General features: G+C 41.3%; 1 protein-coding gene across 1 annotated transcript in view; it reads left to right on the forward strand.

Moving 5' to 3' along the window:
- MARCHF11 (membrane associated ring-CH-type finger 11) overlaps nucleotides 1-20,840 on the forward strand; it is a 95,736-nt gene extending 74,896 nt beyond the window's left edge. Inside the window, exon 4 of the mRNA XM_036225765.1 lies at nucleotides 20,176-20,840. Coding sequence (XP_036081658.1) covers nucleotides 20,176-20,498 — 323 coding nt within the window. The 3' untranslated portion in view covers nucleotides 20,499-20,840. The remainder of the gene's footprint in view (nucleotides 1-20,175) is intronic.
- Nucleotides 20,841-27,206: the final 6,366 nt, after the last annotated feature.

Consider the following 27,206-nt stretch of genomic DNA (forward strand, 5'->3'; position numbering starts at 1 on the left):
GAATTTCACAGCTTGCATTTAATGTTGAGTTATTATATCTCATATTTTGATTGCTAATACAAGACTTTTAGTCAAGAGTATTGGAATTCTGCTTTTAAAAGCACATCCGTATGAATTAATGATCTTTGGACAATATATGACATATTTGGGATTCCCTTTGAAATCTGGGTGTTTACCAATTTTATAAGTCAAATTTCTTAGGCACAGATATCAACTGACATTTTCTTGGAGACACTTAGACAATTTGTCTGAATTTTAAATATTGACAATACTTTCCATTATCTTTTGGCTCATCGGATCCAAATCTCATTCAATGGTTTATTTGTATATTTTGAAAAATATTGAAGAATTCAGATGGAACAAAATTGTTGATTTTTTTCACTTGGAAATCTCATTAATTAGTCTGTTTGAGCCAAAAGAAAAATCCTATTTTTCCCCCCAAGGAATTAGGAGACCACTAGAGCCAAGAAAACAAATACAGTTAGGCTACCTACCAACAGCCAAATGGATCATAGCCTTGTAATAGCTCCTGCTAACTTTTCAAATTAATTCAAATGTCTCCTAATTAAATGCAGATAGTGACAAAGTAAATCACACTAATTACACTTCAAATACCTGACAGCAAGACTTTGAGTCAGAGTAGAGTGAAAACCAGGTCTACAGCCTTGAGTTCAATTTGCTCAGCTCAATCCAACAAACATTTATTGAGAACTTTCTATGTGTTAGACACAGTGCTAGGTGCTGGGAATACAAATAAGACTTGGTCACTTTCCTGCCCCCAAGGAGCTTCCGGCCACGTGAGGAGGACAGACATGTAAGTAGGTAACTAGAATACAGTGGGATGTGCACAGATATTGAAGTCTGCACAGGAGAGGGCCGTTGGATAAAGCAGGGAGAGGTTAATGCTGGAGCATTGTATGCAAGAAGGGGACTGTTTCAGGCAGATTTCATGAGTCATTGAGAGCCAAGCAGGCTGACAGATGAATAGGTGCTTGGCACATGGGGAGGCAGCCCCCTTGTCACCCGTGGAGGATGTACGGTTGGCTCACTATTCAAAGGGCTTTACAGTAAGTTGGAAACATTCCTGCATTCCTGTTCGTCCAAGCCTTTCAAATTTGTTTATACCTAAATGAGAAGGAGCAAATTGGCAGCTTCATCAATGTTCTTTTTTAAAGAATAACTCTGAAAATCTGTAGATTATTCCAGAATCAAAAAAAAAAAAAGTGTTATAATCCAGCCAGTGTATGTAATGTTTATAAAGAGGTTATTACTGGGTCATTAAATTGCATGGTAAAGATTTATAAAAAATTTATTTACTTGGGGAAATTTATATACTTATTTCTAGATACAGTGTATTTGTTTCATTCGTTATTGATTAATGCATTGCCCGCTTTCCCAACACACAGTTTCTTCTTGCTGTTAAAGTTTTGAAATCTCCCGAGGATCTAGGTATTATTATAGTCGAAATACCTAAACCAAGGCTGTCCAATAGAACTTTCTGCAATGATGATAATGTATATCTGTGCTGTCCAGACCATAAATGCTGGCTGCCTTTGGCTATTAAGCACTTGAAATGTGGTTAGTGAGAATGAGAAACTGAATTTTGAACTCAATTTTATTTACATTAATTTAAATTTAACTTAAATAGTCACATAGGGTAACTAGTGGGCTACCCTATTGGACAGATTTCTAGATCATGGGATCGTAAATAGGTAAGGACTTGATTAACAAGTTTCACCTTGTCGGTATAAATAGATTGTGTTTCTTAAATGATAAAGAAACTGTTCCACAAGTGATGGATAAAGTGAAGATGAGGTCAAGAGGATTAGGAGAAGGAGGTGTATTAAAGGTGAGAGAGTGGTATTCAAGAGGTAGACACGAGAGCCGTAGGAGACACGTCTTAAGGAAATGGAAAACCAAAGAGATGAAACTTTCTATTCGGGGAGCTCTTTTTAAATACTTAACTAGTTGGCATTCAGACTATGGTCGTGCACTAGGAAAACTAATATAAAGGATTTAAGTCACCGAGGTGTTGTAGCCCAGGGGCAGTAATTTAGGGAGAAGTAATTACCAAAGCAGGCTCATCCTGGCTCTCTCCTAAGAAGATCTGCACAGTGGACAAAGGTTGGCAAACTCAGAAATGAAGAGCAAACGCTCGGCAGAAGGTGCCTGGCAGGGGATCTGGTTCTTATCTCCATACTTTGCAAATCGAGAAAACAGAAGGCTCTCATTCGTTTGTTCGTGATTCAAAGGAAGTTTGGGCCGCAAGAGGAATGTGTTCATTAATGACTAAAAGATTGAGGGATTAAGAGATGGCCATAAGAGAGGAAGTCATTTGATTAACTTGCATCTAAAAAGCGAGGACAGGTACCAAGTCACTTTAGTGTCTGGTAGTGTAGAGGTGAGTTCAGTTTCTTGTGGACGCAACAAACTACAACTAAAACCCTGTTATGTTAGTGGGGTTCCCGGAAAGAGATGGCAGTGCTTATACTTAATCTCATAAACACTATAAAGTAGGGCCAGATCTGTGTCTGGAAAATGTCTTGATCCTCCCTGACATGCTAAGGGCAGGAACTGCGTATGGTTATAAAATTTCAACACTTGGATTACTTTTGTTCTTTTAAAATTTTTTCTTGATTGTCCACATAAATATATACATATTCAAGTTAAAAAAAAAACACCTTTTGTGTTTATAATTGTGACATATGTAAAATTTAAAAAGACCGTTTGACTCACTCTGCTCCTTCTGTTACGTCACTCCATTTGCAGAAATGTCCCGTCTTAACATTTTGATGCATATCCTCCAGGTGTTTTTTCATTAGGTGAACATGCAAACGTTTTATTTTTGCATGAGCAGGATCATCACTGTTCAGATTGTAGAACAAATAATCCTCATTCAACAGCATGATCTAGAGCCCTTTCCTCATTAGAGCACATATACACGATTTACTTAAACTTCGTTCTACTGATAGATATTTAGGTTTTACCAATTTTCACCTTTAGGAACAAAGCTGCAAAAGATATTTATATATTTATGTAGGCAAGAGTCTGAGAAGCGGGAAGTCTGGTTGGAGTAATAAATAAGCACGTGTTACATTTTGCACCCTAAAAAGCCTTTACCAATTTACACCCCAAAATATATGAGAGTTTTAGTTTTCCCACATTTGACAAAGATAGATATCGTGTTTTGATATTGTAATTGGTAGTTTGGACTCTATTTAACACCTTTAGAGTGGTTTTTTAAAAATCTGGTCTATAACTGTTCAGGTCTCTGGGGCAACTTTATTTAAGGAAATACGAGTGGCCACACTGGGCCACGCGAACACACAGCTGTCCTGCCCGCTGTCTTTCTGGATGCCAGATGTGAGGTGCAGGGTCGCAGGCTGATGATCTTTGCTGTAAACACTCCAGTTATTCTTTCTGAAAAATGAAATCCGGCAGGGGTGATTGAAATAGAAACGATCATTGTCTCTCAAGAACCCTGCATTCTCCGGCCCACCCGGTATCTCTGGGGCCAGTTTCTTCTCTTTTTCTGTTAACACAGAGGGTGTTTCATGCCTCAATTTGTCTCCCCCCCCCCCCCCCGTGTAGAAAGTGCTCCCTGAAATTGCTTTAAGAAAAATTGCTTCTCTTTGTTACTTGGCTTGCTGGCTAAAGTACTGATTCCATTATTGCTCGTCCTCCATATTATTCTGTTTCTCAAATTAAAGCTCAAGCATAGACGATGGAGGACACACCACACACACACACGCACACCACACACACACACACACTCCCACACACACACCACACACACCCCCCCCACCCCCCCACCCCCACACACACACTGATGTTCCCATGAGAAACCAAAACCAAAAATATTTCTCAGGGCTCTTTTGACGTAATGAAATGAAATATAAAATGATTGTTTATACTGTCTTGCTTTTGAAAGCTGCAGAAATTAGAGAATTTGGGAAAATAACCTGAAATATACTAGAATAAGGAGCAGATCAAAATATCATCTTCTTACTATACCAATTATAGTCAATACTGAAAAAAAGTCCCCTTCTGCAGAAATACCATACGCTACAACATAGTTTTATTTTCCTACTATTGGAATCTAAATAACTTTTTACAAAAATGTATGTAAATTTTATCACTGTTATTATAGCCCATTTAAAAGTCTGCCTTTTTTTTTTTTTTAGTTGGTAATATATCTGGCTAAAGCAACTTGGTCACACACAAGAAAACTATTTAGGGTTCCCAGTTGGTAACTTTTATTCACATTTCATTATAGAACTTCAGAACAATAAGTAAATACCACATATTCTTATGGTCTTAGACTGATGATATTAGACATGTGTTTACATTTCTAAAAGCCAATGTAATATTTCTCTCTTGCTTTTGATAGTGCTCCATCTAGCTCTTTTTTTTTTCTTTAGGCAGTGCAGCTAAAAGGAACACAAAATTTAATATTTTATTGACAAGAAATTTAAAATGTACCCTCTCTAATCCTTTGATATGCCAAGAGGAAAGGTGAGGCAGTTTGACAGATAATTTCAGGATAATCAAAGGTGACCTGTCCTCTATTTAATGCCAAAATAGTGCTTTCAGGCTATCTTCCTTCCTATGGCTCACTTTCAACAAGTATAAAGCAATTAGCATAGACCAAGCAGAATTAAGAAAGTAAATCAACTAAGGAAAAAAATTTTCTAATGTATTCCAAGGAAATTATAAATGACTTTTAGACTCTCCTGTTTAAAATTTCCCATGCTCTCTGGCACTTCTCACTCAGCATGATTCAGAACTTGACAATATTTCTTAAAGTATTTTAGGAGAAAAACCTATTTACTGAAAGAGTTAGAAATTAGCGTTGGGATTGAAACATGCGGTAATATAAAGCAGAAAAACACTGAGGTTTCTGGAGCACGCAGGAAAGTTCTCACGTAGCCACAGGGTGATCAACCGCGTCGAAAGAGCACAGCTTGGCCAGGGTTGCAAAACGTCTTGCCCGTGGGTCATTTGTAGAGCGGTGGCATTTTTTAAGCTGCAAAATATTTTATATTTAACCACAAGATAATTATACAATTATCAAATAGCTCAAGTGAAAACATAAAATCACCAAGAAAACAGCCCGTTGCTGTGGTCTTTAGGGCCTGCACGGAGGGGTTTGCGGATGTCCGATGGGATAAGCGCTTTCCTGGCCCTCCCTGAGGACGGCCAGGACCACAGAGTCCAGGGAGATCTGTGGGCCGCCTCCCCGGTAAAGGTGCTTTCTCTGTGGAGAGTGGAGATGATGGCCGTCGGCCACTCCCACCCCGCACACTTGCCCCACCCCATTCAAACCTGTCCGCAAGTCTGACCCCTAAGACTTCAAATCTATATGTAAAGCAGACTCTTTTTTTTTTTTTCCATCACAAAACATTGGGAGCCCAGATCCGACCGTCCATCACACTTCACCTGCCCCGACCCTGATCACGGAGTCTGGGGTCTGAGCTGCTGGGCTCGCTCAGGAAAACGGCTCCAAACGTCGGTAGGTGAGCATTCAGCCGCAGAGTGGGGTGCCGCCGAGGTGCGCAGGATGTTGCTGTGAGTTCCAGAAGGCAGATTGTAGGAGCTGTTGCTGAGTTTCACAGGAAGCTCTAATGTGGATAAGTCTTTATGAATCATAGGCTCATGGAAAAAGAGGCTCGACTTCAACATCGTTGGGCAAAATAATGAGAAAAGTTGATTCACTCAGTACGGCCTTGTTGAATCTTAATATCTTGATTTCCCTCTATACATAAGAAGACTATCAGCCACCTCCACTTCAAGAAATACTTCCATTTCCTGATCTATGATTTGACTGGGGACCTACGTCATTCAAGCACCACAATTTGGCTACTTAGGAGACCTTTGACCTGCTGGGTGTCCCTCAGAGTTCCTCCCAGCCATGGGACTGCATTGTGAGGTATCTGCCACCCCTGCAACCATGACTCTTATTAGAGCGTTAGCTTGTTAGGAATCATTTCCTTATAAGCACAGGTCATTATTTACTAATTTCAGAATATCTTAGCATGCTTCATGCCCCCAGGAAATGCCACAACTTCCTTTAGAAGAGTCTGCTGCACCTCCATCAACACAAAAGGCAAGCAAGAGTCTGTCCTCCAACACCAGCCCCAGCCTTGGGTCCTTTAGGATTCGAATTTCTGAGCACATCCTGCAGGCTCCTTGGGGAGAGAGGCAGAGTAGCCCTTTGTAATTCAAGATTCTTAAAGGAAAAACAAATGTTTATTCTTTATATGTTCTGGGAAGTGGCCCCTCCTAATCTCTTTACTCTGGAGGTACAAGATTATAGGTTCTCCTGCCTTCATCATACTGATGTTTACCAGTTTCTCTAAAGATGATTAACATAGTTAGTTATTCCTGATATTGCTGCCTTTAGAGCCCCAGAAATAAAATAAGGAAACTCGTTTCTGCTACTTGTCGGTTCATGCTGTGCTTGAAATCGACTCTCAAAGCTAATTAACTCTTCGGGCTTCCTCAGGAGAGAAAACTCAACCCAACACCTTTCTTTCATTTGACCTTAAAAAACCCCTTTTGGAGAGAAACATTGGCATAATTAGCAGAGCAACAGACCAAATATATTGTTGCTGTAGACTTCCTTTTCCTGCGTAAGAAATAGTGTGACTCTTTCAGCCATCCCTCTCAATTCGAGGCCATTTAGCTAAAGAGGTGTCAGTCATTGAGCATTTATTGTGTCCAAAGCCTCAGGTGCAGGGTAAAGATATAAATAGGATAGGGATGTTCTTGTATAGCCCATGATCTAAGAACAGCTTTTGCATTTTGAAAGCACTGAAAAACATCAAAAGAAGAATGTTATTCTGTGACACATGAAAATTGTATCAAGCATAAATTTTAGTGCCCCTAAATAAAGTTTTATTGAGACACAGACATATCCATTCATGTGTTGTCAATGAGTAGCTGCAAGCTTTGAGAGACCGTAATGTCACATAGTCTTAAGATATTTACTGTCTGACTGACCCTTTGCAGAAAAAGTTTGTCTAGCCCCGGAATGTAACACGCTCCCTGCTCTGCAGCTGCTGGAGAGAGGGAAATAAGCAATTCGTTTACTTCATGGAAAGATCAAGGAGATAAATAAATATACGTGAGGGAAGATGGGAGAAGGTTAGTCATGCTTAGGATCAGCGAAGTCTATGGGAGGATGAAATCTTGAGCTGAATTTTGAAGAAGAGCAGGAGGGCCAGAGAGAGTACCCGCTTGGACCTGTCAGCACATAAAAGCATGTAATATATTTTTAAAGAAGCATTTGTAATTTAGTATGGCAAGAACAAGAGATGCTTGTTGGAGAGTAGCAGTGAGAAAATAAGGCCTGATCAGGTGGAAGGCCCCTGTGGTGGAGCTTGGGAATGGGACAGAAGTGTGAAAGCTCGGAGAACCCCTAAGGGTCATCTCTGCAGTGACTGGTTAGCTCGATAAGGAGGAAAGAGCCTTGATAGACAGGGGACATTGAAGGGGAGAGGGAGGGAGGGCCACGTAAGAAAAAGATATTACAGTAATCCGGGGGTGATTAGTCCTGCATCAAGACTGGGGAGAGGGCTCAGCTGCTAGAATATTAGAATATTAAAGGAGGTTCATCGTAAGGTGACAGTCGGTCAGCGGAGGTGGGGAGGAGGTCGGGGAGTCATGCAGAGGGGCCATCAGATGTGATTCACAGAGGCTGGGAGGCAGGTGCTAAGAAGGGTAAGTTCCTTTTGAACGTTTTCTTTTTGCAGAATTTCTGGGGGAATTTAAGCAGATAGGGCCTGTAGGCAGCCGGATTTAGGAGTCTGGAGCTCAGGATAGAAATTTGAGCTAGAGATTAATATCCGGTAGTTTAAACCCGCGTCTGCCAGAGAAAGTGATTCGGGTGAGATGGGCGGGAGTTTGAGGATCACCAGCGATGAGAAGGGAAGGAGGAACGCGGCGTGGCCAGTGAAGGAACGAGTGGGGTCGGGCCAGGCGGGAAGAGCTCCGGGAAGACGAGCAAGCGGCCAGCAGTGCCAGATGCCATGACAGCAATAGGTGACATAAAGCCGAAGTGCACTTGCTGCTGGATTTGGCGATATAGGGGCTGGACAGATAGACGCCAGATTGCAGTAGGCAGGAGGGGGCTCAGAATGCAAGCTCACACATGTGAGCTGAAAAAAGACGCAGGTGAGGGCAGAATCTGGAGGTGGGGCGCGGCCTCGAGAAGGGCTCCCGTTTGTTTTATTGGTAGACTTAAGCGTGGGCAAATGCTTTGAAGAAAGACCCAGAAGAAACCAGAGGACCGGAGACCAGGCGATGCCCCTGCGAATGCAGAGCTAGAACCCAGCGCACAGAGGAGGGGTTTGCTTTGCACGGGATGAGTCTGGTGCCCCCGAGATGGGCCGGTGGGAGCAGAGGGTGGCACAGCAGGAAGTGGCTGCATGTGCCACTCTGGGAAAATGAACTTTCTCAGTCAAGTAGGTAGTGCGGCCATCTGCAGAGACAGAGAAGGCACAGCGTTTGTGTGTGTGTGTGGCGGAGAGAGGTGCGGGGATTCTGAGAAAGCGTAAAAAATGGTGCTCAGCTGTGGAGGGCTTTGGGAGAGGAAGCTGAGCCAAGAGACATCATTGGGCACAATCAAGTGCCCTCCCGAGGCGGGAGCAGGGGTGGCCCCAATCCCACAGCTACGTGGCTGTGCCCTTTTACCCCATAGGGATGAGCGTTGCAGAGCCGTGGGATGGTGAGCCCGGGGTGAGATGGGGTTCTGTGTGAGGGTTGCTGGAATCTTGCCTCTCACCTGCAGGCGACAGCAGAGTGATTGCAGAAGGGGCTCCGCTTCCTCGGGGAAGAGCCCGCAGCCAGAACGAAGCCGAGGGACTGGGGAGAGTGCAGTCCCGGGCTCAGAGGCTTCAGGAGGTGGGACGGGACGCGTTGAGATTAAGAAAGTGTGTGAGTGAGAAGCATTGGAGGTGGCCGTCAGCAATAGATGGCGGAGTCTCAGAGCTTCTTGTTGGAACAGTTTCTAGAAGGAAAATGCCTGGGCCGGAGTGAAGGAGAGACATCGAAGGGTGAAGCCTACGCACGTCAGGTCCTGGCCGAGTCATCCACGTGGACCCAAAATGGGTCTAGGGGACTGAGGAGATCCATGGGTCGGGGGACATGTCATCTGTGATCATAGAGAGTGGCCGAGAGGCCAGGAGGGGACATTACTTGTGGCTGCACTCTGTGTGCAAGCATGCACGTGTGTCTGTGTGTTTGTGCAGCTTTATTCTTCCTGTGACTTGACTCTCTTCTGGAAGAGCGGTTGTGGGAGTGGTAAGCACGCGGGGCTTAGGGGCACCTGCAGCGCTGGCGAGGCCTGGGTGTCTCCCTGGGCCGCTCCGAAGCGAGGCTGTGAAAGAGGCTGACTCAGCTGGGAGTGGGGTCTCCTTGGAGGGGGGAGAAAAGTAGATGGCGTGCTCGCAAGAATCGTGACAGGAAGAGGCAGTGCCCTGAGCTCGTCACTCGGGAGAGTGTCCTGGGAACTGGCGCCCGCCTCTTTGTGGACCCCCCGGCTTCGTTCTGTTTTGCAGCAAGGGACTTTTTTTACTGAAGAGAATGTGAATTCTCTTCTACATGATGCTTTTATGTACCATCCAGAGGAGGAGGGACCGCGTGTGCCGGTAGGGAACCGGTGACAAACTGAGGAACCACAGAGAGGAGCACGGAGAAGGAGCCCCGCGTGCTTTCCACTGCTTCCAACTGGTGGACATAAGAGCTTAAAAACCACATCTCCGGGGATAGCTAGCATCCGGCTCTCTCCCATCCTGAGCGCTTCCCCTCCGTTTTCGCATTTAATCCTGGAACAGCCCTGAGTGGTGTTTAGCATCCTTATCTCAGAGACAGAGACTAGGCAGCATTGACTAGTTCCCCGAGGTCATACAGGTTGGAAGAGGAGGGACCTAAGATTGGAATCCAGACCCTGTCTCTCCAGAGCCTGTGTATTTATGTGACTCAGTTAATTCTGTTTATTATTTGGTAAAACAAAACAAAACAAAACAAAAAAAACTCCTCCTTATCCGCTGAGCTCGAATGGCTAATTTACAAAATGTTGTAGTCTATTTAGCAAAGCAAACCTACTTCTTGAGTTGCTGTCTCAAACCCCTAAGGCATGACATCATGAATAAATACTTTAAGTATGAAGGAGCTGGTTTCAGATTAGAAATGGAGAACCACTTTTTTTCTAAAAACCCAAGGTAACATAGCTGCTTTGTGAAGTCTTTATTCATTTATTGTAAATTAACCAAAAACATACAGAAACATTTAGTAACGAGAATGGAAAATATTTAATATGTCATACTATTAAGTAGTCAGGCATGATCACCAGGAGCCAAGGCCCCGTTCTGTAACCACAGAAACTTCCCTTGAAGACCTTCCTTAAACACCCCCAGAAATACCTCCCTTTTAGGGGTTATAAATTACCCCAAATCCTAGAGCCCAAAGGCCATAAAAGCTGCTGGCTAAACCAGCTACAGACACATGCACAGAAAGTCCTGCCCCTATCTTCAGCCTCATCATACCATCATTATAATCTCGTGACCGTGCCTGGAAGTTCATGACTCTAACTATAATGGACTAAATTCTAGGTAAGCACATGCGCAGTAGGCAAAAAGTTATGGCAGCCAGGTGTCAGTCAAGGTGACCTCACAGATCATCTGGGACCTCCCACCAGGGCCCAAAGATAAACAGACCTTCCCATTTCTTCTATTACAGCTTTCCTGGCTGGAAACCGCCCTCCCCCCTCTCCTTTTGGGGTGTACTGTCTTATCTCTTTATCTCCTAAATTCCACAGGGCTGCAGCCTTCCCTAGCTGCGGCCCGTCTCCTTCTAAAACGTGCTTTGGGTAAATCTTACTTTTTCTCAATCTCGCCGACCTGTAAGTCTCCTTTGGGGAAGAACCAAAGAGCAAACACACAAGGGCACCTTCTCCCTTACTCCACGATCCACTATACTCCAGCTCCTTCTCCTCCACGCCTCTGGGGCGGTGCTGGATTTCACCCCACCCCAGCGGTGACAATACCGAAACCATCTCTCTCTTTCCATTGGTCTGAGTGAGACAGTTTCTTAAGAATTATTTATATAAGGAATCACATCACAACCTTGAATTTTGTCACCAGATCGCAGAGTAGAATATTAAGGAAACCTGAAATCTGAGCATTTGTAGATTCAGCTTAAAAACTCCATGAATATTTTCAATTAAAGAAATCTGATATACGAATGAAATTGAAGAGTTAGAAATTTTATTTATGCTTAGATGGTAGCTTCTGTTAGGAATTTTTACCCACTGCCTCAATAATTGAAGATAAATGAAAAACAAGGCCAAGAAAAATGAGCTAGCCTATTACATGCCACAAAGATAAACAGGTTTTAATTAGATATTTCAGTTTCGATCTTTTTAAGTATTATACTCACCCTGAAGAATAAAGCAACCGGTACATGTGTGGTTTTCCCTGAAGATTAATAAAATCACATTCTGTGAGTTTGCGGTAGACAGTTTTATTCCTTGGAGGAAAAAGGGAAAATTAGTTGTGTTCATTTCTACTTCCCACGAGGAAAAATCCACTAATGGTCTGTTCTAAGAGCTGGCTTTAGTCCATACACTAGAGTTTGGAAACATATCAAAGTAGATTCCTCATCTTAAAAGCTTTAATGAACACAGAAGATGGATGTTGGTGGGTTCCTTTTTTTAACCAAATACTGTAACATCAGGGTTCGCAGAGTGATTTTCTTTTTTCTTTTAGGGAATTGTGAGCATCAGTATAATGCTCCCATCTCCTATCCAAATGCTGCAGCTCGCATGCCCTCGAGGCTAAAGGCCAGAGGAGAACCCGCCATCCCACCTTGGCTGTTACCAAGCGAGATTTTGATTCTGCTTCATAGTCCGTTATATCCCTTGCGCCAAAACCACACAGGGAGGACTGGCTTTGCCCAAGGTGGCTCCCGAGGTCTGTGTTCTTGCAGACTGAGCACCCTGGACTGGGCTCAAGAGTCTGGCTCGGCCTCTGGACTTGGTCAGACACTAACTAACCAAGGTCCCTTTGTTGAGCCTTGTCACTTCTCTGGGCCTCGGAGTCTTCATGCTTCAGAACGAAGGGAGCGGATTCGCTTATACTCAATATTTTCTAATTCTGAGATTCAGTGACAGTGTTTACTTACTTCTGATCCCTGTGATATGTGACATTAAGCCTTTGCTGCAAGGTGTTTCGTCTCTCCATGAATTGAAGGACAAAATTGAAGTTGCATTTGTCAGAAATTAAATGGATTCTAACTCCAGGATACCTTTGTTACCTATAAAATTATTGAGCTCATTCCTTTATAACTTATTGAAATAATCACAGCCATATATTTTTTTCTTCTCAAGTACTTTTGGGTAGAAATGTAGATGGTATAACAATTCTCTCCAGTGAATCTTTTAGAAAAAAATTAATATATTACATATTTTATAATTGTGTAACAAAGTTTACAGCTTTTGAGGAATATTCTGTGACTATACAAATGGTAGATTCATGTTCCAGGGGCTAGTAATAGGAAAATCAACAGATTCTCCTGTCCACTAAAGAATAAAGAAGTCATTAAAATAATTGATAGACTGGCTCTTTAGAAAAGCAAGTGGTTGGATGAATGGGCAGCACCTTTTTTTAATTCTGCCTACTTGGCCTGGAATCCATACTTGCCTCTTAGGGTTCGGGGCTGGGCACAGTCATTATGTGATCCTCTGGGCTCATGATTGTTTGATGCAGGCACATTTGATGACCAGACCAACCAGACAGTGAGGGAGGCTGCCGCAATTTATTGAAAACAAATCCTTGTAAAGAATTTTAGTTCCTCTACACCTATCAGACCATCACGCACACGCACACCCAGGGTCCCAAGTCCGCTCTCATGAAATATGGGCTTGATCCCTAAACCCTTTCCATCTCTAGTTTTAGAATGCACATCTCGGTTTGTCTTTGGTATCTTAAGATACTGGTTACTCTAACATTTCAAAGAACAATACTCGAGATCTTTTTCTGTTTTGATGGCACTGCCACAACGAGATTAAGTCGGTTCTTGTCGTCCTTTAGATTCCAGTGATGGCTACTGTCCTCTTTCTCACTCCCTCTCACTTAGCAAAGATTTATCCAGTCCTACTGTGTATCAGGCATTGAAATAGGACTAGGGTTCTTGTCCTTAGTGGGGTCACAGGCACATAAACAAATTGTTCCAGTATAGATCATAAGGAAAACGGTGAAGGTGTTTCTTGTGTGGAGTGGTAGATGGTGGGAAGGAGTGATTAAATTTGAGTGAGTCAGAGAAAAAATTATGAGAGAATCTAGATCTTGAAGTGTGTTTAAAGTTCATCATGCAAATGTAAGAGAGTACTGCTTCTGAGGAATTCTCTGGTTTACGCTTTTATCTCAGATGTGCTAAGAAGACAGAATTAGCAGAATTTAGTGCAAGAGGATAGAGAGGAGTCTAGGTGATTGCCAGGTGTCAGCGTAATTGACTCAGGGCATGGCAGGTGAAGAAGCCAACTTAGCCTACATCGGGGCCTTACAGAAAAGGGCGTGCTTCGCTCACCGCCAGCCGGTAAAAGATTGTGCTCCTTATTAAAATTTGGCTTTGCCGTCTTGTTCTATTCCCAGGCAGTGATGTCATTAGCATTAAAGATGCAGCACAAATGTGCTCTCTGCATCAGGCCGATGACTGCAGATTTCACTGAGCAGAGAGGAGGACATAGAGACCGGCAGTGTCAGAGGACAAATGAACTTTCTTTCATGTGATCTCAGGGGAACGATCCTTTAGGGTCTTCACTATTTAATCATTTCTTCGCATGCAGTGTGATCTACTTTGAGGGGGCTGGGGTAGGTCAGGCCATCAGGAAATTAGCCAGCCTCTAGTGTCAAGGATTTTCATGCCATGGAAAGTTTCCGAGTCATTCGTTGTCGTTTTCATGTTTCTTGCACAGATTTTATTACTAAGTTTGAGTGTTGAACCCCTACGCTTTAAACTCTCATGCCCAGTCTGTCATTCTCAACTTGGTTCTATGAATATATATTATATATTTTATATTATTTTATATATATATTTTTTTTAAATTCAACAATAGAAAATCATCAACCCGTTGTTTATTGATGTAAGTGCATTTCATATGGGTTATTTCTTTGCATTATTTGCTCTGATATGAATGATGTTGGAAATATTCATAAAAATCTGCATATATAATCAGGACATTGTAGTTCCCAGAGACCTGGCTTTTATGATATCAATTTTCTATAGCTTTGTTTTGTGAGCTTAGTGATTTTTGTGATGACATGTATATTGCTTTCAGTCTTCATCTCTCTGTTTTATATTTTTCTGTTGCTGTTTTTTCAATTATTATTATTTTTTTCTTAAAGCTCCATACATAGTTCAATCCAACAAGAAACATTCAGTATACATAGCGATAATGACTTAATGGTTATTCCTTCAAGATTCATATTAATGGGATTCACCAATGAAGGAGTGACTTTTAAAGTGATCACCTCTACACTCACATCTAGATTTTCTTGACTTGGGGTAGGTAGATGGGGAAAATCCATCAGGAGGGCTGACACACTTTATCACAGTCCAGCGAGGGTCACTGCAGCAGTGGGTGTCTTGGACCAAAGTCTCATTTCGTTAACCGTCTTCGGTCTAACCATGCTCAGGTCTTCACCAAGTAGGGAGGAAAATGAAGAAGTCAAAAGCAAGGCCCCTTTATGAGATCGACTCTAAACCGTTCTCAAACAGGATCGAATGGCACCCAAACTCACCATTCTTTTGGTGCACCCTAACTTCTCAGAATGACACGATGTTATATTTATAGAGTTTGGTTTTGTGCAAATTTTAGAGAGAGAGAGAGGGAGAGATGGAAGAATCTAGCCAAGGGAGAATGGTAAAATTTAACCTAAATATCTTGGACATTTTTACAGTCAGCCTTGTCTGGCCACATATCTGCTGTGAGGTACTAGTTCTTTAGCTTTTCCAAGGGTAGTTTGGGTTAACTAGCACACAGGCTTTAGCCGGTGTTTCTGTACAGTTTTATCAGGACCTTGCACTTCTTGGGAAGTGCATCTTACCAGATGAAGCTCTTACCACTTATAGTGTTGCCTTCTGATAAGCCTCCCTAACCTAATCCTCTTCTCTCCTGTGTGTAGGGAGGGAGAAAGGGGCTGTTTCATTGGCAGTCCTAGAGATCGAACAGTGGCAATGACACACAAGGATATTAAAAATGGCAACTAATTGTATAACTTTGTCCAAATCCAATCTCCAGGATTTAATTTATTCATATTTTAAATGAAGGTGATATAGTTTATCTACAGAGTCTGTCTTAGTCTGTTGGAGCTACTGTAATAAAATACCACAGACTGGGCGACTTAAACAACAAACAGACATTTATTTCTTACAGTTCTGGAGAGTGGGAAGTCCAAGGCCAAGGTGCTGACATCTTCAGTGTCTAGTTAGGGCTCTTATCTTGTTTTGCAGGTGACCGTCTTCTCGTTTTGTCCCCCCATGGTTTTCCTTGGTGTGTGCACAACAGAAAAGAGAGAGAAAACTCAGGTCTATTCCACTTTTTATAAGGGCATTATTCCCATCACGAGGTCCCCACCCTTATGATTTAATATAACCCTCATTACCTCTCAGAGGTCCTACCTCTAAATACTGTCACAGTAGGGATTAAGGCTTCGACAAATGGATATTAGGGAGGTACATACATTCACTTCATAGCAAGGTCTCTTTTAATCATCATTCTATGACTAAGAGACCACCACACATTGGAAAGTTAACATAGGTAGGAATGTAGTTCTCAAACGTAGTTTGACTCAAATGTAATGACTCAAATGTAGTTTGCTTATAGACAAATTTGAGCTTCGGTCTCAGCTCTGATTCTTATATCTTCATGATGTTGAACAAATTATAAATCTAGGTCTCAATTTTTTCAACCATGCAATTGTTCAATAATAGTATCTATTTGTGGAGTTGCTGTCAAGATTAAATGAAAATCGTACGTGTAAAGCACATAACACAGTGTTTGGCCATCAAAACAGATCCTTGATAAACATTTGGCTTTCAAATTATGAAAAACAACCAAATTTATTTGAACAAAAGCTGAGACTGATAATACAATAAATGGAATGATTTCACTAGTGCTTTGGTCTTTAATATCAAAATTTATTTGTATTTGACAGTAAATTTTGGAAGTCTCTTGTTAATTATAACATATTTAAACATAGACAAATCGTGTGTGTCTTGTGTGCATGCATGTGTACAAGTGTGTGAACATACGTACCTGAAAGTCTTCATTTCTTTGAGTAATCAGCTCATTTTCTACTATCATGTAAAAATTTCAACTCTCACACCACTGCTAAGTTTGGGATATATTTTATGTACATAAACACTGTGCTTTTATTTAAATGAAATAAGAAATTATTCAACACTGCTTTGTTTTTAAAGATTATTCCCTAACAAAAATGTTCCTTTGCATATCAAAAAAAGGATGCTCCAATTAAATGTCACTGGTAAGGAAATGATGAATACCAACCAACCAACCACACACACACACACACACACACACACACACACACACCCCTCAACTCTTAAAACCCCCAGTTCCTATAAATCATACCTTGTTGACATTCACACCATTAATAATGTAGCAAGAATCTTAAAATATTTAATACTTAAATTTTATAGAAATCATTGATTGTCCCTGCAGGTTTAGTGACTCAAATGGAAAAGTAAATTTAAGCCTGTTCTCGCATGACCTGAAATGTCAAAGCGACAAATTAGTTTCAAGGCTTAACTTGTGTTACTCAGAGAGTGACAGCCACTAGAAGAAGTGAGCTTCTCAGTTATGAAACGAGAGACCAACTGTCAGTAAGAAAGGATGGCTGCACAATTTTTAACAGCTGGATTTTCAACAAATGGACTCGAGTTGAATGAATTCTTACCTCTGGACTTCAGAGATCATAGTCTTCATGTCTTCCCATAACCACTAGTACAGAAGGCATTTGCTACATCTCTAGAATGTTTAAAGAAGAAAGGGGACAATGCGTATCACAGAGGACAACCTTGGGGAGCAGGGCATGGGATTTTTCACATTTCAGTAAAATTTAAGCTTCTAGAGAGCAAGGAGTAATTCTGAATGATCATGGGGCCTAAAACACAACCCAGGTATCATTCCTAACTTGAAATGCAGTGAAGAAGAATTAGCACATGGGGCTGGAAATTCAAGAGGACCGTGTCTTCATGGAAACTTTGAGTAGTTCTCTCTCTAAATTTGGTTCAAAATGTACTGTTGAGATGTGTGGGATTTATTTCTGCAAACTGGGTGGGTTTTTTTGTGTGTTTAGAGAAGAACTAACTACCAGGAATATATGCCCAGAAAATGACTTTAAACTCTAGCAAATGATCTGGTTTCTGGCCTTTCGAAGGAAATCAATTAAAAAAGAATAAGATTCTGTAAAATGAGTGATTTTCCCTGGTAAAGCTGTCCTCCCCATCATTGTACTTATCTAAAGTGAACCTGTCACAAGCCGTAATGATTTTGTGATGAGTGTGAATGAATGTTCTTCACCACTTAGATCCACTACTGACTTCTAAATTAATAATAATGTCTTGTATTTATAGTTACCATCCTTGAGTGCTTTGTAGTTGATGAATTCCAATTTATTTTTATACTAGCCTGCTGGATTTATGGATTAGGTATTCCAAATGCATTTTAAGGAGGAAAAATAGAACTAGCAAAGTTAAATCATTGGCCACGAAAACTTCAGAAAACTAACAATACGATCATCAGTTAAAATCTAGGGGTCTTGACTTCTAATTCTGGCCGTTTCCCAAAATCATCTGATCATTCAGGTCAACACTGATTATTCCTTAAGGAATAAGAAACTGACCATAACAATTATGTGAAATTGCTCTGATTAACAGATATTTACATTTCTTCTCATCATTTTGATGGTGTACAATGATTGGGCCAAAGACATTTTTATTTATTGAACCATATGCATTTTTAATGGCCTATGAGAGTATCTTTGGAATACCGTCAAGTCACATGGCTCTGAAGTCAATGTGGTCAGGGAGCTATGGAAAGCTTAAAGTCTCCTGTTAGATAGGTGTGATTTTCCAAGGGCTGGGTATCTCCATCGCCTACCTGTCATTGCTTTAGCTGAAAGAAAAAGGAAATACTCTCCCCAACAAACACATGTTCAAAACACTCACGCATTCTTTCAGCCTTAAAAATGTGGGGCTTTGATCTTTCCCCATTCTTGTATTATAATTCCTGTCAGGTTTTCCTCTGACAAGTTTATTACTTTGTCCCCCTGCATTCTCCTTACTGCCCCTCTACTCCTCACATATTATTACGTGGTAACCTCCTTATTTGTCTCTCCCACTTTTTTTCGGTCTACCGTAGATCAATTTTCCTAAAAATTCTTGGTAATTTTTGAATTATGAATTATCCAGGCACACAAAAAGTATACAGAATAATGTGTTGAACATCCATCTCCCCACCACCCAGCTTTAAAAAATGCAGCAGTACAGTTGGAAGCCTCTCCACGATCTCATTGCATTTTTTTTTCTCACCACTAGTTGTGAATTTAATGGTTATTCTCATGCATGTTTTTATACTTTTACCATCTATATCTGTATCCATAAAAAATATATATTATTTTTTACATCGATCATTTATTTATGAAACTTTCGTTGTTGTTGTTATTTTGTCGTGGCTTTGAGATTTCCACTGCTGTTTTAAGGTTAATTCATGGTAGGGCCCGTGGCTGTGTTTCCTTCCGTTTGGTCCTTATAACCCTTTGCTTCCACACACTGCACGCTATCCATTCTTCTCAGGCTGGACATTGAGACAGTGGCAATTTTTTTCCCAAAACAAATTTTTAATAATATTTAAATAAATACTTTGGACACCTTTCCTCGTTCACACTTAGGAGAGTTTCTTGGGGGCATATGTCAAAGGTTCTAGGTTCTAGGTTGGCAGGATCTGCTCTATTTCAAATATATTGCTAAAAAATGGTTGCGTCATCTGGCGCATTTCACATAAGAGTCATATTCCATCTAAAAAAGACTTCATCGGCCTCTCCACAGACTTTCGATGAAATTTCAACCTCTTGAAAGAGGAGAGCTGCTCCTCGCTTTTCTGTCTTAAGGAATGTGCCCCTGGGGACTCCTTTTTGTGAAGGGATCACAAATTCAAAAGCTCTAGGGCTCCATGCTGAAATATCAATGTGTGGAAAATGTGGGGCCTGGTGGGAGCTGGGGTGGACGGAGGACATGGAGCCAGGTACCTGGGCACCATGTCCGACTTACTGACTGCCACTTTATGGTCCCTGAGGTTCTTGTGTTATCCAGTTTATTTCCCAAGGCTGTCTCAGACTCGTGTAATCCAATTCACTGTCCAGTGGCAAGGAGCAAGGCCCCTGGAACCAAACTGCCCGGGTTTGAACTCCTGCTCCACTGCTGCGAGTCGCCTGCCCTTGAGCAGGCTCCATAATATCCTTGGGGCTCGGTTTTCTTGCTTGTAAAGTGGGAGACATGCTCCTACTTAGTTCATAAGGCTGTGATGAGAACCAAATGAGATAATATACATAGGTGCTTAATAAATTTTCGTTGAATCGTTGAAGAGAGTAAAAGTAACAAAAAGTTATACCTCCCGTGTGTCAGGCATTGTTTTAGGAACTGGGGAGATAGACTTGGCCTTGGTATCTGTCTCTTACCCCGACGAAGCTGCCAGCTGGGACCAAGCCCCTGACACAGTGTCAAGCTCATAATGCACATTTAAAAAATATATGTTGAATGAATAAATGACCCTAATGATTCTCCTAAGGTAGTGAAATGCCAAAGGTATGTTCTGAGCCTTAATGGAGCAAGTAAACTCTATCCATGATAACCCGACTCTCTGCATGGAAGTGGATTCTTATCCTTATTCTTTGGACATCGCATGGGTAGTAGCTGGCCATCAGCTAGAATATTTGAGCAGTTGGAATACTCTACTTTTCTTAAGATGATGAATAACAGAAATGTGCCTATTTCTTTGATTCCTTAATTGCATACAAAATAACATTCCCAAATTTTGATTATGACCAGTCTTTTTCTTTTTTTTTTTTTAATTTTTTTCCCCCTGAATGTTAGGTCTCATTGTCCACGAAGGAGCTGCAGTTTACAGAGTGTTTAAGCGCTGGCGAGCCGTTAACTTACACTGGGATGTATTAAATTACGACAAAGCCACAGACATCGAAGAAAGCAGTCGGGGCGAGTCTTCCACGAGCAGGACTTTGTGGCTGCCGTTGACGGCCCTGCGGAACAGGAACTTGGTCCACCCAACGCAGCTGACCTCCCCGCGGTTTCAGTGTGGCTACGTGTTGTTGCACCTGTTCAACCGGATGAGGCCCCACGAAGATCTGTCAGAAGACAACCACTCAGGCGAGGTGGTGATGAGGGTGACGTCGGTGTGAGGAAAGCACGTGGCGGTGCGGCGCGGACCATCCTGCATATCTTGGAATGTAATTGCAATGAATGGCAAAACCATAGCACTTCTAAAAACAACACACGTCTATGAACTTTTTAAAATTTATGCTTTTTATATGAACATTTGAATTGCAAATACATTTTTCTGAGAAAAAAAAAAAGAGTCCTCTTGTTTTTTGCTTTCTGATTTATTGTCCCATCTTTTATAAGTTGGTACTTGAAATCATTATACGCGTAATTTAACCCTACTTGGTTAAAAGAATGATGAAAGTTATCCTTAAGGCCAAAACTATTTTTTCTTGCTTGTTTTAAATATATTTTTATCAAACTTTGTGCTCCATGTGCAATTTTTCAGACATGCTACGCGATTGTGGAAGACATCAGAACGCTGCGGGCAGGTTCCAAAGTGGCCATCAGCCGTGCAGCCTAGGGCTGCTGGCACAGTCTGCACCGGACCTCCCGTGCCTCGTGCTGCTTGGCAAACGTGACTATGAAGTCGTTTTGTTTTTTGTTTGTTTGTTTGTTCGTTTGTTTTTGTTTTTGCTAGGTTGAAATAACCTGTCACCTGGAATGCAAATTCTAGGAATTAAGGCTTGTTTTCTAACTTCAGAAACAGTACTGAGAGCTTATGAAAAAACAAAAGATGAGCGGAATAAAATAGTTTTACTCTAGTATATGTTACCTGGGCAGGGCATCCTACATACTTGTAACCCTGAAACGTCACCATGATGTTGCATCATATCGCATATCATAATAATATTACCTCATATTTGCATAAGCCGCTCACAGACCTAGCACGGTTATTTTGGTTAATTATTAGCATCTTGATTTCTATGAGAACCATCTTCTTTAGATTTTCTTTTTGCAAAAGCTTATATACCTACTTAATCATTTCAACACTGATTCTATCATGTGGTTTAATGAAGTCCTGGGGAAATATATTCAGCAGTAGTGAGAAGTGTTTCTCGTTCACTAGATAAGTGTTGTTTTTTTTTTTTTCTTTAAATGAAAAGAGAAAAAGAAAAATGAGGCTATTGACTCCCCAGGAACAGGTTGCTAACTGGCGGTACCTGGAGGTTTTCCACCTTTTTATCCTCCTAATGGAGGTAAATGGCACATTTTAATGGGGAATGACAGAAGAGACAAGGGAGCAGGAAGTCATGCTTTCCTTTGACACACGAGGCTGAGCATGTAGGTCATTTGAAGTAATTGATCGAAGTTTAAAGCCTACGAAACAAAAATGCTTTACATTCCACTTTCTAAAAATAATCCTTGATCAGTAACGAGTAGCATTGTAATTCCTAAATATCAAATTCCACTGACACTTGAAATAACATTTTTTCAGTTAAAAAACTGTCACACATGAGTTAAGTAAGGATGTGACAATTTGCAGAAATGTGAATGAATCAGCAAGTCACAAAAGAAGGAAAATTCAGCCACTATTTAGGCGCAGGCACATATAGAATGTGAGAGTGTTAAGCATCCTCACACAAACGTTTTTTATATTAATCTGACATTGCAGGAGCGCGGGCCTGGGTGAGGGACTGAGAGGTACAGGGTGGCCCTGGAAAGCTGGTCTCCATTTCTCAGAATCTCGCCACCTGGGACAGGAAGGCAGATTATTTAACAGAGACACCATGGAGACAAATCTGCTGTCAAAGCAACAATCTATTATTCGTACCCTGCAGGTGTTAATGCTTGTCCTAGACAGTTTAATCATTAATGGTACCACGTTTAACAGAGAATAATTGTGGGTACTGTTGCTTAGAGAATTGTATTAAAAATACTCGATAGAGACTTTAGACTACCGAGATTAGACTATCACTGCTCCAGTATTTAGCAAGCCCGCCCTCCTAATTAGTGTACGCTTTGAATTCACACCAACTCAGCAGAAAACAAAAAGGGGCAATAGGTGAGAACCCTCCTCCCTGCAATGTCGGTGTGGGGTGCACGAGGTACAGGTGTCTGGAGATGAGAGCACACGGTGGATATGTCAACCTGAGGAATGTGCACCCCTAGACACCCCTCTTTCCAGCACCTAGTCCTTCGGATGGACCTTTTGTCTACACCCACTATTTCCCCTCACCGTCTTCACCACCCCACCTCCTCACGCACGCCCACGCACTCAGCGCACCCACAAATGACCCGGATCGATGTTGGAAGAAGGATCTGGTGGCATTTCCACTCGACAAATGTAACGTGCATAAAATGATTACATAAAAACTCAGACACTCTGGGGGAGGAGAGTTAAATGCACTGCTTAAAAATTAAAAATTCAATATGCAATGTAAGTTCCGATATAAACGGATTTCAGTCATGAATGCTGTAAATTCAAACTGGACTGCCTTAAATTTTAAAAACATTTATGGTAAGGAAATGTTGGAAATATTTTTAATTATTTAAAAATATCTTTTCCCATATTATAAAAACAGACCTGTGTGCAGTCCGTCTTTTTCAACCACCGATCTGCAGCACAAATGTCCATGGAGCACCCTCTGTGACTCAGGCACTATTAGCAGTGGGCTCGGAATGACCTAGGCTCATAGTTGTAGGGACTCGTGGCGCCGCGTGGTGTGTATTGGGATACAGGTGAATTATGGGAAGTGGTACTTTTCCATGGGGCTGCTGGAGAAGACATCGACGAGGGGCTGGCAGGACTCTGGTCTCGAAACAAGTAGAATTTTGCCAGACAAGTCGAAAAGAACATTCTAGAAACAGCTAGGAGGCGAAAGAGTGGCGTGTTCCGATAATGGTGAGAGAGTTCACAGGTGGGAGCATAGGATACGTGTGAAGACGTGATCTAATATGGGGTTGGCTAGGTAGCTGGGATCGAAATCTGTGGGACGGTGAAAAGATGGTGCCCCAGCAGCTGGTGTAAGAGTCGGCAAGGTCACCTCAGAGATCGGGGTCCTCTCTTAATCCCATACCCGTGGGAGACACTCTCAGTTCCCAAAGTCAGCCGTAAAATGCAATGAATGGTGATCCTGGCCTCAGAAGAGTTTGGAGCGATCCTACAAACGGAACTAGCAGGCAGTAGTCACACACAGGTGCCGTTGATATAAATGAGATGATACAATAGAAACTTTGGGACATCAGAGGGGCTTTCCTTGCTCCTCCTGGAAGATGGCAAAACCCATAATTCTGAAGCAGGAAGCACATCAGCGATCCTGTGAGGTAGAAAATAGTTTCTCCACTATTGAAAGTACCTCTAAACACTTCCCTGAATAAAGTTTATCATCTGAGTGTTCTTAAATATTTTAATAAATTTTATTTCCCATTAACTAAAAATATTCCAAAATATAACAAACTTTCTCTGTTGCTTCTGTTTCTGTCTGGGACTGCTTTTAAAAAAAATTTTTGTTCTCCATAGGTTAGCAATATTAATGTAGCTTATTATTTTTGATCATGTGTTAATGCTCAATCCTCCCTTATCTATGGAGTTAAACAGCAAAATTAATTTGTGTTTGCTAATCCATAATTAGATTAGCTGTCATCTAGCTATCGATGTGTCATTTTAAATGAATAATGCTTAGTCCATATTTTCCTTTATAATTCATCTGTTTGACTTACAAATTTTAATGACGGTAGGTTACTGATTTGCAATACATTTTCAATATATAAATGGCAACATAAAAAATAATTTGATGTTAAACTTATTAAGAAGTAGTTAAGAATATTCATTAGGCAATTACTTTGGTCCTAGTTTATCAGTTCAGAAAAAAATATGTTCTCATCGTGTGCGAGATATAGAATTACAGCAGGTGCTGTAATTTATAGCAAAGCTCAAAGTCCTGGGTCCCAGTGGAACATGGAGAGTAACTCATTACCTTCATAAAGATGCCATTTTACACGCAGTGGATTTATCTGGCAAAGTAATCAAAGACTTCAAAGTTACTTTGATTCACCACCTAGGAAATAAAAGACACTGGGAGCCAGTAGGAGAATGAAAACAATGCATGACTTCTTGTAAGATTTTGTTGGTGTGTTTTTTAAAAACCACTTCATAAACTTCACCCCAAAACATTTTATATTGATTTTCCAGAACAAATTACGGTCACACTTAATTTTCTTATAACTTTTCAATATTTTTTGAGACGTTTTATATGTGAAACATGGCTTTTCAGGGGAAATTATCATTTTCTGGTGTTGTAAATAGAAAAAAGTTGGTTTTTTTTTGAAGCTGCACAGGGAATGGAGCCTAATGTACACAGGTGGATGATGGTGACCTGAGCATTTAAAAATCCTGCTTCGTGGACTCATCAAGTAGAATTATTCATTCCAAATGCTGGACCACAGAATGAGCATCAATTACTCTTGTCACTGCATATCTAGAATTGGTCTAATGGCTTTCAAATAACCAATTTATGATTGTATCAGCTTCCTAGGGACTCCTCTAGGCAAAATGCTTGCGCAATTAGTGTGTAAATGTCTGTCGTAGCATTTTGGTGATCAACAGAATCAAATAAAATCAGTTTTTTAATTATATAGAAGTCTTCTCAATGAGAGAAAGAGTGAAGGTCTAGAAATAGTTAAGTTGACGCGTCCAATATCAAATAAAAAGAAGAACTTGATCAGAAGTAGTTGACTAGAGAGTCCTTCGATGTGACATAATTTCTCAGAATGTCAGCTAAACGAACACTGGATGCACTGGGAGAAAGTGTTTAAACACCTTTTACCTAAACCTTTCAAACTCATAATGTGTATATCAGAAGTTTGGATTTGGCCATTTAGCTTACTGAAACCATGCTTCAAATAAACCTCATTAACTCAGGTTAGATTTCCACTGCCTCATTCCTTCAGCTGGCTTTTGGCCCAGTTTGAACACTCCCCATTTCCTGGCATTTAATGGAACCATGAGGGGAAAAGGCTCTATAATTCTATTTCTGGTGTCCCAGATGCTCCATCACCTAGACGCAGTGCCTGCTGAAGAGGGATGTGCTGGAGGGACAGGGGGTTGAGCAGAGGGATGTAGCCAGAAAGAAGGACTAGAAACGGTGCTACTTCATGTCTCGATGCTACTTACTAAGTACCTTTCGGCCTGGCCTCCCCTCTGAGAGAGATTGTATAGTTCGTGAGAAGGAAGATGTTGAGACGCAGGATCATGAAACTAACAAATGGTTAGGTCTCATATTATTTCCCGTTGCTGTAACAAAGCACCACATACCGCAAATTGGCTTGAAACAACACAAATTTATTATCGTATTTTCTGGAGATCGGAAGTTCAAAATGGACAATAAAGAGCCAAAATCAACAGGGCTGGATCCTCTTGGAGGCCATAGGGAAGAATTTGTTTCCTTGTCTTTTCTGGCTTCCAGAGGCTGCCGACAGTTCTTGACTTGTGCCTCCTTTCTCTGTCTTCAAAGTACATCACCCCAACCTCTGTCTTCCTGTCACATCTCCTCTCTTTAACTCTCCTGTCTCCATCTTATAAAGACCTTTGTGATGATATTTGGTTCCCCCCAGATAATCCAGGATAATTTCCCCATCTCAAGACCCTTAACTTAATCATATCTGCCAAGGAAGGTATTAACAGGTTTGGGGAGTAGAACATCTTTGTAGGGCCATTTTTTTCTGCCTAGCAAACATGTGATCTTCAGTCTGTGGTCATGTGCAAGCGCATTATTTTCAGCCCTTTCCAGGCTTAGGTCCCAAGGGAGGATGGGGACTGCTGGGTACAGTTTTCTGCAGGAATCAGATATGTTCCCAGAGATGTTGTCATCATATTTAAGTCATCGAATTTGCTTTATCCATAAAATCTTAGAAGCACGTAGAGTCTAGGTCACTCCCTACTGAACGAGGGAGGGCTGGGGAGAGGACCCAGAGCTGCTGCTCTACCAAGAAGAGTGCTGATTTCAGTCCTATTGAATTTGCAAATTGCTTACTTGCTCAACCTCCATGAGACCAGAGCAATCTGCTTAAGCTTCCTAGTAATCCCATTATGGCGGAGAGCCCCTTTACCCCGGGGACTGCCTCTTGAACTCAGGACCTCGGTAGAACTCAATGGAATCGGCTAGGCCCGCAAGCAGTATCACGCCACTCTCCAAATTTCCCTCGTTTTTCTTTTTATTTATTTATTCATTCATTCATTCATTCATTCATTCATTCATTCATTTATTTTTACTCTTATTCAGTTTGAGAATTACTTCAAGCACGCAATCTAATTGCGATATCATGGATGAGCGTGGGTTTTAGAAAGCACAGCTTTAGGCTGCAAATCGATTGATTACCTCTTTAAACGTAATTTTCCAGTATAATAATTAAATGTATTAACTTGTTCAAGATCTTCAGAGCGCATGATTTAATAAAAACAGCTCCAGCTAAAAAGCATTTGGGAGTTTTAGGATTTCTTTTTTACGGGTGAGCGAAGAAACTCTGGCATAAGAGGTGAAATGACACGTGGATGGCTCGCCCATTGGTAAGAGGCCTGGCTGAGGGCCAGCTCAGGTAGCCTGGTTGAAATGCCTTTATCTTTAACTCAACAATAGCCCGCCTTTCACTTAGTTGTCTTAGTGTTATATGAAAACAAAGCTTTCCAAATCATCTCTTTCTTTAATTTTCCTTTAATATTCAAATAAAGTGGTTTTTAAAAATCTATTAAGGCAAGGGGTTATGACCCCGAGTGATTCCCTGTGTAGACTTTCCTCCCTAGTTACCGTGTGGCTTTGGACTCTGCAAACCCTGTTGTGTGGCCAATC

The sequence above is a fragment of the Rousettus aegyptiacus genome, unplaced genomic scaffold, assembly GCF_014176215.1.
Source record: "Rousettus aegyptiacus isolate mRouAeg1 unplaced genomic scaffold, mRouAeg1.p scaffold_m13_p_8, whole genome shotgun sequence".
Taxonomy (NCBI): domain Eukaryota; kingdom Metazoa; phylum Chordata; class Mammalia; order Chiroptera; family Pteropodidae; genus Rousettus; species Rousettus aegyptiacus.